We start from the raw sequence: 18,815 nt of genomic DNA, 5'->3' as shown, positions 1-18,815 counted from the left end.
ATTCCTTCTATAGGGATGGATGCGACCATACTGTGGGTCCATACATATGATCCTTTCTATTCGGATGGCTACGTCCATGCCATGGATCCATACACATGATCCCTTCTATTTTGATGGCTACGACCATGACTTGGATCCATGTGTTGTTAGATGCCTATTTAGAGATGTATCGTTAGGCATATTTATATAAGAGATGTCAGATATGTATATTGTATTATGCTTGATTTGCAGGTCTCCTAACGGTGTTTCTCGAGGTCCTTGCCTTGACTTGTAAAGCATTTCACCCATCACTCCCCATTATTCCTTCATGCTTTAGGGGGCATCTGTTACACAGTATTTTGTCACACTTCCCATCCCGTATCCTAAAGCATCAAAATGTTGAAATCTCTCAGTGTACTCACCATGAAACACATATAGAAACCTCCCTGAAGAAGAGAAGAAGAATTGCCCTGAGATAATTCTGGAGAAATTTTCCTGAAACCCTAGTTTTCAGTATCAGCACGCTTTGTACTATTTTTGGCCCATGCTGATGGCTTGTTGTAACATGTTGACCTAGTGCTGTCAGCGTGGATTTTGATAGGAAAACCCATGTTGAACCTCTTCTGGCAGCCTTTCCTAAAGTGGAGGAGAAGCTTCGCTTGCTAGAATCTTCGAGAACAACGAGTTGGATGTTGTTGAATGAAGATATGGTCGAGTTGTCCCATTTTGAGTCCTTGATCGTACCTTTAGGGATCTTCCCCTTGATGTGGACCTTCCTCCCTCTTTTGTGGATCCATAACTCCCTCTCCCTTCCTATAAATCAAGTCCCTTCTATCCCCAAATGGTTGGTCATTGCTTGGTTGCATTGCTATGTTGAAACTATGCCTAAATGTTGCCCATCTAACTAAGGAGAAGGATTGTTTGAATGTTCTTGGCTTGGACTTTGAAATCCACCAAAAAGGAGGCTTCCAACATCAAGGCACTTATGGTTGTATGCTTCCCTCATTTATATTAATAAATACATCTGGTGTTTACTTTCCATAAGTGTATAAATCATTGTTCATTTAGCATGATGCTCCTTGATCTGTCATGCAGTTTATGTTAGAGTGAACTATGTTATGTATGCTTTTGTCTCTCTTGTTTGATCTTCCTTGCACGTACTCATCCGTGACGGCATAAAGAGGATTGAACCATTGAACCTAGAAGCAAGAAGTCTGAGAACGATATCAATGAGTGCTTATCATCAGAGTGAGGTAGATTATCTCCCTCACTTTGCATTTTTCAACATAAGCTAGGAAAACTTGCACTACTTTGTCCGGTTTGTCGCTAGATCCTCTCATAGGACTAGAGAGATTGCTTCTATTCGTAGAAGGGATTGTCTTCACAACAAGAGACTTAGTGGTTGAGAGGGAGCATAAATTACCTCTCAACATGCAGCCTTAGAAGAAGCCTCAGCAAGTTGTGGAGCAGCCACAATTGGAGAAGCAGAGAGGAGACCGAGAGGAGACATACACTTAAGCAGAGACCTCTAGTAGGGGGGAATTTCGAGCCATGTGGGTAGAGGGAGCACATGCAACCATACCTCTAGGTGAGAGGTGGGGCGATGTGAAGCAATAGTCCCAAGAGTGTATAAATATGGGAAGGATTCATTGAGGTGTTTTTTTGTCTCATGGATCATTACCTTGCTACAGGAGCCAACAATATTCAGTAGAAGGAGGATCAGTTTCAGTTAGATACTGAGGAGTGCATAGCAGTGTTGACAACAGAGTAGGAGGCTCAGTTCAACAGCAACACAGTTTTCCCAGTAGACAGTTGTAGACACAGTTGATTCATATTATTTTGTTTGGATTCTTTTTTTGGTTGCAGATGTTGCAGTAGCAACATCAATAGTGACAAGAGTTGCATGTAGAACATTCCAAAGGTATCAGATCGGGATAGACTTGAATTCCTTTCTTGTTGAGAGGAAGTGTTGAAATTAACAACAAGAAATGTTAAAAATAACATTAAGAAAAATCCTAATTTAATTTGTCTTTGAATTAAATTGGGAATAAAATTGTAATTCCACATCTCATGACAACTTGTAATAGTTAACTAAGTTAATTTGAATTAGTTATCTCATTTAATTAGAGTTGAGGGTCTAACTAGAGTCATGTAGAGTGTCTCCTACAATTAGGAGCACTAGTTGAGTTTATTTTGAGTTGTAATTATTTAATTCATTCTAATTGAGTTAAAGTCAGTTAAACTAGTTCCAACTGATCGAGGAATTAGTGGGAGGTCTAGTCGTGGGGTGCAACTTGAAATAATGGGGTGCTTCCTATAGTATTGGGGTGTTGCCTACAGTAGTGGGGTGCAACATGACGAATAATGGGGTGATTCCTGAAGGTCAGTGTGATGTTTCTTACAGTGATCAACCAGTAAATTGAAGATTCGCTCATAACTAACTCATGCATGTCAGACCAAAGAAAGACCCAGTTGAGATTGGAGTTCAGGGATAGTGTAAATTCAGATTTAAAATCATCTAAATTAAACTGATGATACATGAAACTAGAGGAAGGCCTATGAGGATTATGCAATTCATATTTGTGGAATTTCCTAATTAAATAGGGTCTAATTCCCAAGGGAACAACACAAGGAAATACAGACTTGGGAAAACAAGAATTTGGCTAAGTATTGGATTGAGCTTGTCTGGGAAGTAGTGAGATAGATAGAGATAATGCAGAGGTTGCTCGATCTTGAGCAAAGCCTTGCAATCTTCTCATATTTTCTTATTAATGCAATATACAAATAGCAAGTGTTTTTCGCTGTAGCTTTCCCTAGAAAATCATTGTGTTATGTGTGATTGAATTATTTCTCTTATATGCTTCATGATTTCATTGATCGATTATTGTTTCCGAGCATATTACAATCTGCAATTTGAATCTACAAAGAATTTATACATCTTGAATGTTGATTTCTGCAATTACTCTAGATTTCCTTCCCGCAATTCACTTCATGCAAAGTGTGATTTCCTTCTTGCAAGAATAATCTAGGACTTTCCTTTCCTACAAAATAGAATATATTTCCTTTCCAACAAGATAGATTAGATTTTCTTAAGTTGTCATTATGATTTACATTTTTGCAAATAGAATCGATGTCCTTTTTTCCATTTACTTTCTAGCAAAAGTAGAATAAGTTTCCTTATTTTTATTTACCTAGATCTCTGCTCAATTGAAGTCACTTCATTTCCTTCTTTCACTTGCATCAAAGGGAGTCAGACTAGGAAGAGGAAGATGTTTGTTGCACATACAGTTATGGCCCCTCTTAAGTTTATACGAAGCCAAGGTTGATCATTTAAGTTGGTAGCCTTGGGAGTTGCAACATTCTTGTTGCAATACTAGGGCTCATCACCCCGATGATGAGATGTGATAAGCAGTCAAACTACAGGGGAGCCCTTGTGTCAGTTGTTCTTAAGGAGATCTATTACGCCAGGTTCTCACTCTTAAATTTTCCATTTTGACTATGGGTCGTGTTCTCCCACCAGCTAGCGACAGATGCCTCATAAGACCTTGTCAATTTCTTCTAAACAACTCATAAGACCTTATGCACTTCATGATGGTTGGAGTGAAATATCAATACACTAATTTTATCTTATTAGTCTTAGAAAGAATATATGTTTTCTTCTCTTATCTACCAAAGTATTCTTTATATTCAACAAGGAAATCTTATATTAGCTTGGAACCAACTTAGATAGCTCACCGGATATTAGAATAGAATTTGCAGCTTTGGCAACCAAGTGTAAGAGGCTAAGGTAGGGAAGTTAGGAGGAAGTTAGGATTCAATTCATGAGTAGGCTTACAATGTCGTGACAATGCCTAACTAATGAAAGTGGGATCGAACGGAGTAAGACTCATTAAGAAGGATAAGAAAGGACGATAAGAAGAATTAGAAAATAAGCTTTCTTGCACTAGAGACTTTAGAGATCCCCTTCAGTGTAATGTTTAGTGTTATATTCTTTTAGCTTAATCATTTATAGTGGTCTTTTTTTAAGTTTAATAACATATAGTTTAATGTTTGTTATGTTTTTAGCTTAAAAATATAGTATAATGTGTTAATGTTTTTTCAGCTAAGTACTATATAGTCTCCATTATGAAAAGTTATTTTCATTCTAAAAATTCCACGTAATTTTTTGTGGAAACAAACGTAGAAGTTTGTATTATATCTTTGCAGATTAGAGATTTACAAATACGTGTACAATGAATTGATGTACACTGGGTAAGTATACAATGGTAGTGATCACTGCTTTAATTCTTAGAAATGGCTATTATTTAATTTTTTGTGGATGTCTTTCCAATTTTGTTTTTTAACTTTTGGCAAATGGCTTTTTTAATATATGGTTTCTTAAAAAGTGTGTGGAGATAGGAATATGTATGGAGGTGCAAAAGTGGAGATGTGTACGGAAGGATAACATGGGGGAGGGAAAGTGGTTGATGTTAGAATGTTAAATGACATATAAATCCACGTCTCATGAGTCCTATTAATCAATAGTCATTGACAATTTTAAAGGATGCATTATGACTCCATCCAAAGCAATTACTTACGTGTAATTTCTCTATCACATTGTGTGAAGTGTTTGGTTGGCTTGACTTGGTCAATGTCGGGATGATTCAGATGGTGTACAAAGGCATCGATATGTACAACAGTGCAAAAGTGGAGGTGTGCGAAAGGGGAAATAATTGAGTGTAGAGTCTTTTAAATGACATATAAAGTATGTGTGGCATAGAAGACTTGGACCTATGAATTTTGATTAGATAGTAAAATTGGGTAAAAAGAATGTTGTTAGAGATTTTTCAAAGCTCTCAAGGCTAGAGAATTATATTTGCAAGTATTTTCAGTTGGGAAAGCAAGTTTGAGTACCATTCAAGTCCAAGGAGAATTCATCAACCAAGCCATTGCAACTAATTCATGTGGACTTATGTGGACCCTCAAGAACTTAGACACCCACAGGTAAATCATATTCCATGCTTAACATTGATGATTTCAACAAAATGATGTGGGTTGCATTTCTAAGAGAAAAATCAGAAGCTTTTGAGAAGTTTAAAGACTTTAAAGCGATGGTTGAAAATGAGATAGATTATAAGATCAAGTCCATAAGGTATGATAATGGAGGTGGGTTTACTTAAAAATGATTTAATGACTTTTGCAAGCAACATGGCATCAAAAGGTAGTTTACAATAACAGAGACTCCACAACAAAATGTTGTAGCAGAGAGAGCCAATAGATCTATTTAGCAGTTAGCCATATCCATGATGGGAGAAAGAAACATTCAACATAGATTTTGGGTTGAAGCCATTCACACAACAATGGTAATTCTCAACAAAGCACACTTCATACTAGACAATGATAAGACACCATATGAGCTTTGGTATGACAAACCTGCAACAATCAAGAATTTCAGAGTATTTGGAAGAAAGTGCTACATCAAAAGGAACGATGAAAAGCTTGGTAAGTTTGATGTAAGGGTTGATGAAGGTATTTTTCTTGGATATTCTCATAATAGAAAAGGCTATATATGCTACAATAAAAATACAAAGAGGATAGTTAACTACATTGATGTTAAAGTGGATGAGCACATTGAATCTAAAGTCTATCATCTAATAAATAATAGCTCCGTTGATCCATTTAACAATGATCAGAAGGTTGATGTTCCACTTTTAGAATAAGAGAATAAAGAACCTCTCGGTCCTCAATTCAAGGATCCTGCAAGCTATGTGCAAAACCACCATCCAGCTGACCAAATTGTTAGTGATTTAAATACAGGTGTAAAAACAACAAAAATAATTGTTAAATCCCTCTACTCAAATGCATATAGCTCTCCTATCTATCATAGAACCAAAGAATTTTTCTCAGGCCAACCAAGATGATAGTTGGTTAAAAACTATGCATGAAGAGCTTGATCAGATCGAGAAAAACCAAACATGGGAGCTTGATCCGAGACCAACAAACAATAATGTTATTAGCGTGAAGTGGGTATTTAGGAACAAGTTGAATGAACGTGGTAAAGTGGTAAGAAACGAGGCAAGATTAGTGTGCAAAGGTTATGCACCAATTGAAGGTCCGGACTTTGATGAAAATTTTTATCCTATTTCTCAATTAGAGGTGATAAGAATGTTTTTTACATTTGCTTGTTTCAAGAAATTCAAGATATATCAGATGGATGTCAAGTTTACCTTTTTAATTGTAGGAATAAGTTTACATTGAGTAGCCTAATGGTTTTCAGTTGTTAGATCATCTTGATTATGTTTGTAAGCTAAAGAAGGCCTTCTATGGTCTCAAGCAAGCCCCAAGGGCTTGGTAATCCAAGTTGGACATTTACTTGCTCAAGAGTGGTTTTAAAAGAGGCACAATTGTAGTAATTTATATGTTAAATGTCATGATGGAAATTAATAGTGGTGGTTGTCTATGTTGATGATATTATTTGTTCCATCGATTCATATCTACTGCAGTTGATATGAAGGTTGAATTTGAGATGTCTATGCCTCGAGAACTCTCTTATTTCCTTAGATTATAAATTGCACAGTCTTCCAAAGGAATATTTATCTCACAGAGAAAGTATCTCAAGGAATTTTTGAAGAAATTTGGCATGGAAGAGTGTTCTTTGGTGAGCACTCCAATGGTTACTGGATGCAAGCTCAACAAGGCTGATGAATCACCAGAGGTAGATCAAACTTTATACAAATCTATTATTGGAAACCTCCTCTATTTGACAGCCTCAATACCAAACATCATGCAAGAAGTTGGTGTTATTGGATGATTACAAATCCATCTTCTAGTAGCCAACATGATTCTCATATATCATAGAGCCACAATGGACTATGGACTTCGGTACCCGAGAGGTAAATATTTTTCACTAATGGTTTTCATTGGTGTTGATTGGGTAGGTGATGTAGATGATTGAAAGAGCACTAGTGGTGGTGCTTTCTTTCTTGGAGAACTTATTGTTTCATGGTTGAGCAAGAAGAAAGGTTCAATCTCTCTCTCTATTGTTGAAGCAGAATACATAGAAGCAACTTCTAGTTGCACTCAACTCTTATGGATGAAGCAGACTCTACAAGATGTACAAGTATTATATGATCATACTATTCCTATAATTTGTGAGAATACAAGTGAAATCATCATGTACAAGAGTCTTGTTTTCCACTCAAAGACAAAGCATATTCTAGTCAAGTACCATTTCTTAAGAGAGCAAGCTGCAAATCAGATTGTCAAGTTGGAGTATGTACCTACAAAAGAGAAGGTAGTTGAGATATTTGCCAAACCTCTACCAAGAGATCAATTTGAGTACTTGAGGAAAACATTTGGAGTAGTTCCTCTTTCCTCCCTCCACTAGATCTTCCTCAAAGAGGAAGGAAGGAAGCAAGCAAATCATATTGGATGACAGTTTCCAAGTCCACAAGATCAAAAAGACAGAGGGCGATTGTTGATAGGGGAAGCATGCTAGTATGTTTATCATTGATGTGAAAGGGTGAGAAGTATCTCAAACAAAAGGGAGAATTACCTCAAACTAACACAGGGGGAGTAGTACACAAGAGAAAGACTACACAAAGGAGAAGTGAATCAAAGGGGGAGCAACATTCACAAGAGGGGAAGAAGAGAAGTATGAAGTACACTTGTTTTATTCTTAAGTTATGTGAAGTTGTTTTGTTTGATAATGGTGTTGAAATCAATGCCAAATGGGTAGAATGTTATAAATATGTTGTCATTGATGGCAAAGGTGAAGAAGATGAAGGCACAAATAGAGGTGGTTGCAAACAGGATCAACTCAAAATATGGGAAGGGAAATAATGGGTGCAATAACTTTGAAGCCATTTTCAGTTCAACATAACAACTCAAGTTTATTTAGAACCTACTTGGATATATATAGCTCTAAAAAATATTTCTAGTGATATATAAAAGTTTGAAAAATGCCTCCTGGATCATAAGTTATTATTAGTCAAAGTTTAGTACCCCCAAAATCAAAAGTTGCAAGCTAAGTTGGTGAAGGGCCAATTTGGTGCAAGTTTGGTGTTTTTCCAAACTCGGTGGTGTATTGGATGAGGTTGAAACTTAAGCCTTTAACCTAGTCGTAGATCATGCCTTCGGGGGTGATGCAAGTATGCAGTGGGAAAATAACTTCGACCACCAACCCTCGACCTTGTGGAATCAAATCGAGCTGCCAAACATGTCAATAGATTTGGAAGTTGGGCAGAGTTGGCAGGGCCACTAAACCAAGTGTTGGGAGGATGTGACATACAACACAGCGACATAGCAAGTTTTTATTGGCCAACGGAAGTCCCACTATACATCTCACCCCGGTAGAGTTTCCCCAGATGGGTTGAAGTTGCGCATAAAGGAAGATAGTCGAGATGACGTAAGCTCCAGGAGGATGTCAACCACAGTTTATTAGTGCAGAGGATTTGCAGTGGTCCATATGTAAAAAACTGATCGCAGAGGTCCATTCTTGAAAGTGCTAAAGAAATCACAGTTTGAAGACTCCTAGGATAAAAAGGCGCTAGGAAGTCGTAGAATCTATGCAAAAGGCTTGAACCTGGTGGTTTTTGTGTTTAAATTTTTAATAAAGAAATTTTCAAAAACACAGAAGGCCTAGACCCCTCTTCCTTCCTACTCTTGATAGCAAGGATGACGCTTGACATAATTTCATTGGATCACTGAGGATACGTGGATGCACATGTGGATGATGACATCAACAGTAATTCTAGCACAAGCATGACACATGGCATGCATTTTTGGCTTTTCAGTTAGATAAGTGGGCCAAATCCAAGTGACACATGTCACCACTCATGAGATACCACATGGCATTGATGGCACAATCATGACATCATCTAGACACGTCACCCTAGACCAAGGACCCCAGAAGGTTTATAAGATGTGCATGCAATTACATTCGATATGACTCAACTCTGGGACATGGTGGAATCCATGCAACAATAACAACTCACCCCAACATGTTTCTAATTGGTCCACGAGCGCAACAGTGGTGTCCACCAGGGCACATCATCCTGGAACTGGTACCCTAGAGTTTTCTCAGTTTGCACATATTAAGACTCTCCGATTTGACTAAGCTTCGGGACAACCTGGTGTACAGGTGCCATAGGTGGTAGTGTTGTAGACCAATAATAAAGGTGTATGTGGAAAGGACCGATCCCACTAGGACACATCAACCTGGAGGTGTTGCCCTAAAAGATTTAAAAAGAGCGCAAACAGAGACCCAAGGAGGTCTGACCCTAGAGGTTTTTGCAAAGTCACGTTGGGAAAAATTAAGCTGAATGCTAATGCACGAGCACTAGGACTTATTTGTATGTCAGGTTTATGACTGAGGATGTGAAAGGAATTACAAAAGAAAATAAGTCCTTGGGGCTTATAGTGCAAAAGACTCACAAATTTATTTTTGGTAGTGTGATTGGTTAAAGCCTTTGGGATTTTGGATGGATGGGTCAACAACTAAAATAAAGTGCTTCGAGATATTTGAATGACTAATTCATGAAACGGGTTGGCAACTTTAATTTGGTATTTATGCCATATACACCAACAACACTAAAATTAATATAAAGAAGGCATGAATGAGTTGGTAGCAAGTTTAGCAGCATGAACAGGTTTGGAGGAAAATTTGGAAGTTTGGCTAAACTTGGCAATGTGCCAGATTTAGAAAGTGTCAGCTAAAACATTATAAAAATTCTAGAATTGAAAAAATTAATAGTTAAGATTAGTTTTTCCTACAGAGACAAGTAAGGAGAGTTAGAAGACTTGAAGAGCACATGCAGAAGACAATTTTGAAGCAAGATAAAGGAAAAAGGAAAGATTAGTGCAATTATTAAAAGTACAAGATGACTAAAGTTCAATCACTAAAAATATCAATCCAAATTCTTTAAAAGCATAATTGAATTTGCAAAAGGTGTGCATTATGTTAGTTGAGTTGGATTGATGTTGTTGGTGTGGATGGTGGTTTTATGAGTAACCAGAAATTGTTGAAGGTGTTTATGGTGAGTTTTTTGAAGAAAAATTTGTATTTGTGTAAGGAAGTGGCCTTCATGATTTGAGTATGAAAATTGTATTAAAAATGAATCGTTGAGGTTAGGCAAGTAGTAGCTTGTAGATCAGTGGTTGTAGCTCCTTCTAGTAATTGCTAGTATAAGTTAGGGGTTGGAGCTCCTTTCAGTAATAGCTAATAAACTTAGGGGTTGTAGATCCTTTCAGTTGTCGCTAATAAATTAGAGAGTAGTAGTTTCCTTCTAGTTGTAGTCAGAGAACATTGTAACAACAAGTAGAAGCTTGTCTTTGTGAAGTAAATTGAAGAAATAATTTGAAGAATCTATGTGTACTGTTTGTGCTAATTATGTTGATTCTTGCCATGCTTATTTGAATCAATTGTTGAAGTATTCATTGGTGTCCTAATATCTTTTATAAGTGAAAGAAAGTTTTAAAATTCTGACAATACTTATTCACCCCCCTCTCAGTATTGCCCTGGTTTCTAACACATTATAGAAATTTTGAAGTCATAAATGGGCCTCAAAATAAAAAAGGTATAACCAAAATCAACTTTATAAGAATCAATAGTACTGAAGATGATAATGTCAACCATGGGGGATGATTCACCATTTTTGGAGTAAAAAAGTAAAAAGATTAAAAAAAATTTACTTTTTCAACTCATATTTTCAACTTATTTCCTTACGGTTTTACTCAAATTTTGAGTTGGAGCACTTGTTGGATGCAGAATTTAATTCCTCATCCAAGGAGTACCAATGTTGCATACTTTTGATGGACCCTACTACATGAAAAATGAGAAATACATGAAAAAATGTGATTGCAATCACGTTTTTTCATGTATTTCTCATTCTTGTAGCACGGTCCATAGAAAGTATGAAACATGAGTACTCCTTGGATGAGGAATAAAATTATGCATCCAATGAGTGCTCCCGCTTGAAATTTGAGTAAAACCATATGGAGATAAGTTGAAAATACAAGTTTAAAAACTTTTTTTTTTCTTTTTTTTTTTCCCTTTAAAATTTGATGATGTAATCTAATATTATTTTATTATTTCCACTATTATTTTATAATATTCCTTAGGAGACCCATTTCATACCTCAAAATTTCTCTAATATATGTTGCAAAAAAAAGTGTTTAGGTTGCACCAAGTTGCACGAGAGAAAAATTTCAAGCTATGCTATGTTGCATGAAGAAAAGTTTTCATCTAGTGATATGTCACAACAACAAAAAGAAAAATCAAGCCTACCATACATGGCAAGACTAAAAACTATTGAGGTTATAATTCATATCAAGATAGAAAAGTATTTAAGATTGTGATACCTCATAAGATCAAGAAAAAACATTTGAGGGTGTGATTATTTATAAAATAGAAAAGTTTCTAAGTTGTGATGTATTACAATTTCAAAAAAATTCACAAGGTTAATAATTTTGAGCTTTCCTTTTCTTGAGAAGTGTATTACATTGTATATATGAAACTTGTATAACTATACATTGTATTACAATGAAGATAACTTTAGTTTCAAATTGTTGTAGATATAATATTTTTTATTTTTATTGTTTTTAATTGTGACATAACATAATTTATCAAATTTTAAAAGCTATAATAAAATGTATTAAGAATTTGCCCAATGCCCAAAGTGGTTGGATCCAATGGTGAAAAGTGAAGAGTTTTTCACCATTGGGTAAGGTTCAATTGTCATGAGGGCCACTTACCCTAGAATCCATGGGGGCATATTGAGGTAGTGGTCAAACATATGGTTGCACCCACCCACAAATAAGTAGATCATAGCCCACCCCTATGTCCCTTTTTCTGAAACTTCGTAATGGATGATTGAAGGCCCAAAATTCTTAGCTACATGCTGAAGGGTTGTTGCACCATGAACATAGCTCACATATCATCACACATAGACTCCACCTTATGCAGATATAGACACCATTATTAACACCTTGAACCAGGGACAACAAGGAAATCAATTCTGGACAAAGCCAATATTTTAGCATTATGAATATGGAAATTGCAACAATCATGATGGAAGGTAGTGCCATCAATTTGAGACACATATGGACTATCTTGCTCTTCCTCCTACGCAATGTGATAGAAACATTTGAACCCCTCCCACCAAACCTTATGCCTTATTATGTCAAATTCTAGTGTTTATAGTAGATTCCTTTGTTGTTTTCCTATTCCCTATACTTTGTTGTCTTATATTGTCATATACACTTGCTATGCATAGTGTGGTGAGGCTCCCACTCAACAAACCAAGGAGAAATTGAATGTAAGAGACGTTATGATTTCCTTCCATTGCACTTTCTCGCTAGCTATCAAAAAGATGTTTGGGCATTAGAAGAAGATGTTAAAGTGGAAAGGACATACTGGGAGGATACAAAAATTGATCTCTTGGTTAAAGATTTTGTCTTATACTTCAACACCAGTTCAACCTGAGAGGCTAAATTCTTCAAGACCCTAGAGTCGTATTGCAATACTGAGACCTTTGTGGCTCACGCTCTTCACTCCTAGGAAGAGGATAGATTTGAACTCAAACAAAGCATGGAAAAACTAGAGAAATAGAGTCACTTGCATTTTACTCTTTGTACCTTGTTAGTGAAGAAGGATGGTGGAGTTCTTCTTTTGAATTCAACTAGATGCTCTCAAGACAATCCTATCAACATCACCTCAGCTCAGAAAGCATAGGAGTTTCAATTTCGTTATCATCTTCTAGTTTCACAATCTTTGTTCAGCCATGGCTTGTTCTACTATCAATTTCTTTTTTTACTTCTAGTAAAGAACTTCTAGCGAGAAAAAGTTCGGTTTCCTAACTAACGAACTAACCATGTAATCTCACATTCTCTAAATTAGTCATATGTGTTCTTCAACTCTATTTTAACCTAGATTCCATGACAAACTTATTACATATATTGCTTAATTTTCTTTTTATAACAAAAACTTGAAACCTCCTTATATGTTTTTTATTTATAAACAATAAAATAAATTTCTTATTTAAAAAGAAAAAAATTAAAAAAAAAAATTACTCAATAAAAAATAGTGAAGAACAATGTGATTTTTTCCTCGAAAAAATTTGAAACCTACTTAAAATAGAAACTCCTCTAAATCATAATATAAAACCAAAAACATACACTTCAAAATAATAAGTGTTACTTGCTTAACCACTCAGAATTAAGTAGCATAATTTTTTTTGTTTAAAAGTTACGTGTGAAGTCATTCAAAGAAACGTTCAAAATGTGAGATCACCTTAAAATAAATATAACTTTCCTAAAATATCTACATGGATACCATGGAAAAAAAAAACCAACCTATTTTTTTCATATCCTATGAAAAAAGGAAAAGAGTTGTGACTTGCTTAATAAGTTGGAATTACGTAGCATATTTTTTTTAATTGTTTAAAAGCTACATGTGAGGTCCTTTAAAGAAACTTTCAATATGTGAGATTAACTAAAAATATAGCGCTCATAAAATATCAAAATGAACGTTATCTAAAATAAAGATACAGTATACATAAAATAATATAATTTTTGATAAATTTATAATTTTTTTATTGTCAAAATTTTATTTTGGAAGGTGTAAGTGAATTTAACACTTTGATTATACAATTTAAATTTATTATTTTAACCAATAGAAAATAAATAACTTAATAACTTAATGTAATTGTATATGGAGTTGAAATAATATAATTTTTAATCAAATTAAAGGTTTGATTTTAGACTTTTGTGATCCATACTGATTTTGATAATGCCTTTCGCATTAATCACATCATAAGTTGTCGGTTGAAGTTTCTAATCATCAAATGTGGTTCATCTTCAAGACAGAGGTGAAAAACCAATATGTAATCTTGTTTAAATAGTAGAGATGCATCGACTTCAACAGATAGCCTTTAGGAAATAAAATATTTTAATTAAAAGTTAAACATTGGGTTAGAGAATAAACCTATATATATATAAAGTTGAACAAGTCAATATATAATATTATATTATAAAAAATCCAAAAAATCAAACCGTTAGTTAAGGAAACTCATAAAAATAAATAAAATAAATGGAATAGAACAACATGTGTCTAAGAAAATGCAAAAAAAAAAAAAAAAGCAATAAATTAATTTATTATAAAATAAGAATTATATAATTTTATTATAAAATCAATCTAAAAATCATTAAAGTAATATGTATTATTATTATATAATATTAAAATATTTATACAGAAAATATAAATGATGTTAAAAAAATAAAGAGAAAAAAAGAAAAGAAGAAAGGGTTAAGCAAAGTCTTTTGATAGAAATCACATAAGAGAAAATCTAAAGACTTTGCTTAATTCATTATGGATCACAGAAGCTTGAATACAGAAAAAAGAAGAAAGAGTATTACTAATAGGTTGTATATTTTTGAATTCAGGCTACTGTGATCCATATTACATTAAGAAGAGTCTTTTCTATAGAAATCACATAGGAGAAACTCTGTGATCCATATTACATTAAGAAGAGTCTTTTCGATAGAAATCACATAGGAGAAAATCTTTGATCCATATTACATTAAGGAGAGTCTTTTGGGTAGAAATCACATAGGAGAAAATTTTGTCGACGCCAAACCATATGAAGATGCAGAGCATGGCACAGAGGGCGATGTAGAGACCAATAGAAAATTAATATTTTAGTAATGATTATTAAGGTCAAATAATATTCTTATAACGACTAATATAACGGCTAGTTTAAGAATAATAATATTACAATTAATAATAGTAATAATATTAATTAAGAAAGATCCAAAAAAGTAAAGATTAATAAGAAACAAACAATCCAAGTCAATCAAATACAGGGAACATAATAATAATAATAATAAATAGGAGTTAACAAATCAAGACCCTATAACAAAAATAATAATTAAAGAAGACTAAAATTAAAACAAAACAATCAAGAGAGAGGTTTTTTTTTAATAATGTTTAATTTATGAAAAATAATATTTTAATAATTATTATTCCTATTATGACTGGTTTAAAAATAATATATATATAGAGATAGAAATAAATAAATAATAATAAAAGAAAGAAGGAAATTACAAGAAAACGGATTAATAAAAAAAAAGATAAGAGACACTCAAGCATTATTATTCCTATAATGATTAATTTAAAAATTATATATATAGAGAGAAAAAGATAGAAATAAATAATTAATAATAATAATAAAAGAAGAAAGAAATTACAAGAAAACGGATTAATAAAAAAAAAGGATAAGAGACACTCAAAAAAAGAGCTTCTACTTAACTTCTATCCATTATCTTTGTTGAGATTAATGACATGCTTCTCAATCTCGATGGCCTCCTTAACTTCCTATAGTGAAACTAATCAAACTCGTAATTTATGAGATTTTTTTTGACGTTTAATCTGTGAAAAAAAAAAATTAAAAATATACCTCCTAGCTTCCACTTTGAACAAATTTATCTTTACATAACAATTAACTTGGTGAAAAAAAATATTGAAGAAAATTTAAAAATATGCAACCCTCATGCCTTCAACTTTGAACAATTTTGTGGGTAAAGACGATAGAAGTGGGGGAAAATATTTTAGAAAAGTTTAAAATATGCAACCCACAGTGCCCACAACATGTCAACTCTGAATTCATATTACTTGTGTAACACGTTAACTTTGCATTCATGAACTTTATGTAATTTATGAACTTTATTTTTATGTAATTTATGAACTTTATTTTTATGTAATTTAATTTATTATTTTAACAAATTTTATATACATTTTAATTTTAAAATACTTATACGTTTGGCAGAAGTGAGATAAAATATTTTAAATTTTTTAAAAATATGCTATGATGAAAGTGAGTTGAAATATTAAAGAAACCTACAAAGTAAGTAGAAATATTAAAGAAACCCACAGTCCCCACAGCGCCTGAACTTCTGAACAATTTGTCACTAAAGATAGAGACCACGAACTTTGAACAATTTGCCACTAAAGACGGAGATCATGAAAGATAGAGACCACGAACTTTGAACAATTTGTCACTAAAGACGGAGATCATGAACCAAGACAAAGATTCGAAATTCGGTAAAAATTTTTGGAAATCTGAATTAAAATTGTTAAATTTCAAAATTTTAAGTGTTTAATTTTTTTTAATAACCATTCTTGATTAATACTGAATCCATTTCCACTAAAAAAAATGATTCAAACACTCTGACCTTCATCCCAAGACAATAAATTAATAAATCTTTTCTACCATCATCCCAAGGTTGCATACCAGCAAAGATCAATGGCGGTGATCTTTAACGCACTGTGACGTGATTGCTCACGCACTGGTCAGTCCCAGCTGGATGGTTTCAGCCTGTTCCTTATTCTTATTGACCACGGCATCTCTCTCTCACTCACTATATAATAAGCTATTTGGAATGTAACCAAACATTCAAGCAAGGGGTACAGACATCCATTGATCCAGAGATTAGTGTGGTCTGAATCAGAGATAAGTTTGGTCTGGTCTGAATCATTTTCAGTTTTTACAGAGGGCAAAATGGAGAATCAGGTTAAGGTGTTGAACTTATGGGCCAGTCCATTTGGTCTTAGGGTTTTGGTTGGATTGGAAGAGAAGGGTGTCAAATATGAATACCAAGAAGAGAATCTGGCCTCCAAGAGTGAATTGTTATTGAAAATGAATCCTATTCACAAGAAGATACCAGTACTCATCCACAATGACAAGCCTGTCTTGGAGTCTCTCATCATAGTTGAATACATAGATGAGGCTTGGCCCAACACCAATCCTTTTATGCCCTCCTCTGCTTATGAAAGAGCCAGAGCAAGATTTTGGGCGGATTTTGTAGACAAGAAGGTATTTCAAAATTTTCAGATTTCTGATTACTTTTTAGTTTAGATATCATTTTTTCTGATTCAACTGCCTTAAGTAAGTTTTTTCAAATTTAGATGATGGTAGAGTATCACTTTGATAATTTTATCTTATTTAAATGATGAATGAAATACCCATTTGATATGTTTAAAATTTTAGAAAAATCCATATAATTTATCACCAAACATTTGCACAACATGGGTTTCTTGGTTTCTTGATTCCTCTCTTTCATTTGTGCAGATATATGATAATGGAGGTGCCCTCATTATGAAATGCAAAGGGGAAGCCCAGGAAGAGGCTAAGCGTAACATGTTGGAGTACCTGGGATTGTTGGAAGGAGCGCTTGATGAGCTTTCTGGAGGCATTAAGCCTTATTTTGGAGGGGAGAAGTTTGGGTACATGGATATTGCATTCATTCCATTTGCCTCTTGGTTCCAAGCCTGGGAGGTAATGGGTAACTGGAAGATACCATTAGAGACTCAGTTCCCAAGGCTTCATGAGTGGGTGAATGCATGTATGGAGAGAGAGAGTGTCAAGAAAGTCCTTCCACACCCTGAAAAGGTTGCAGAATTTGCTATGCAGATAAGGCAGAGATTTGTTGGCTCTGACTGAAAACTTTTATATCTATAAATATATGTGTGGTATCTCATATATGGAGTAGAGTCTGGACTGAACTGGACTGAACAAGATTACTGTGCTGTGCTTTTTGTGTGTTATGATAGGAACAGTGTTACAGAAGTCATGTCCCTTTGAATCCATAATAAATCATCCATTTCTTGTTGTTATATGCTTTGATGTTCATGTCATAATTTTGCACATCTTTGTTCTGTTTTCTGTAAATATGAGCCATTGATGTTATGATTTTATGGATTCATCATAGGTTCTGTACATACAAGTTTCATGGATGCTTTGTGAAAAGAAGATGTTAATGATGTTTTTCTCACCCTCTGGGTTCTGATGTCTGATCTATTTTATGACATGGCTTACCCACCAGATAATCCAAATGTGGCTGCAGGCTGCCATTGATGTTATGATTTTATGGATTCATCATAAGGTTCTGTACATACAGGTTTCATGGATGTTGTGTGAAAGAAATATGTAAATTATGTTTTTCTCACCCTCTGGTTTCTGATGCCTGGTCTATTTTATGCCATGATTTAACCACCAGATAATCCAAATGTGGCTGCAGGCTGAGTAATGTGACCTTATTAAAAGCAAGTTTTATCTCCAAAATTTAAAAATGATTTAATATTCCACTTTCACTTTTTAAATTTATAGCTGATTTGAGATACATTTCAGATGCTATGGATGTCTATCATAAAACTATAAATGCTCTGACAGAAAACCTTTCAGTTTTTGTCAGATTCTCGAGTTACGGAGTTATCTTTCATGTGAATGGAGGCTTTTTGTTTTAATAGTGGCAACATAGAAGATTTATTATTTGTTAATCAGTGGCAGAGGTAATTATTACTGAGTGTTATTTAAGCAGTTGTCTATAACGCGACTTTTTGAAAGCTTTTTTGGCGGGTTTTTCCGGTCGAAATCCGGCAGGAATTTATTGGAATCGCATGTTTGATAGTTAGTTTCTGCACAATGAAAGCGTCCCAGGGGTTTTTGAGGGTGCTGAATCCAAATATGCAGTTAAAAAACCATTTTAACGACAAGAAATCAAGATTTAACCTCAATTTCTTCCGTTGGATTCCGTTACCGGAATCTCCAAAAAGTCGCATTATAGACAACTCCGTTATTTAAGATGATTACAGATCCCTAAGTTGTTATTGGGGGAAATTTATTACTTGTTAATCAGGGGTGAGGTAGTTATTATTGATTGTTATTTGAAAGTATAGTTAATTTATTAAAGTTAAATAATAAAAATCATGTTATCTAGAATAATAGGTGGGTAGTTATTAAGAAAATAAGTTGTTAATTGTGTTGTCTATAAATTATCATTAGCAAGGGAAAATAAGTTTT

At 34.1% G+C, this 18,815-nt stretch overlaps 1 protein-coding gene across 1 annotated transcript; it reads left to right on the top strand.

The window, feature by feature from the left end:
* The first annotated feature begins 16,393 nt into the window (after positions 1-16,393).
* Positions 16,394-17,629, top strand: LOC149228162 (glutathione S-transferase U19-like). The gene is made up of 2 exons (XM_089378068.1): positions 16,394-16,829; positions 17,085-17,629. The coding sequence occupies exons 1-2, from the start codon at positions 16,515-16,517 to the stop codon at positions 17,454-17,456; spliced, it is 687 nt and encodes a 228-aa protein (XP_089234194.1). The 5' UTR covers positions 16,394-16,514; the 3' UTR covers positions 17,457-17,629.
* The last annotated feature ends 1,186 nt before the right edge of the window (positions 17,630-18,815 follow it).

Source organism: Pinus tabuliformis, chromosome J (genome assembly GCF_031772625.1).
Source record: "Pinus tabuliformis cultivar Carrire ecotype Pingquan chromosome J, CPIR1, whole genome shotgun sequence".
Lineage (NCBI taxonomy): Eukaryota > Viridiplantae > Streptophyta > Pinopsida > Pinales > Pinaceae > Pinus > Pinus tabuliformis.
The sequence above is the reverse complement of the archived record's forward strand: the minus strand, read 5'-3'. Positions and strand labels throughout refer to the sequence as shown.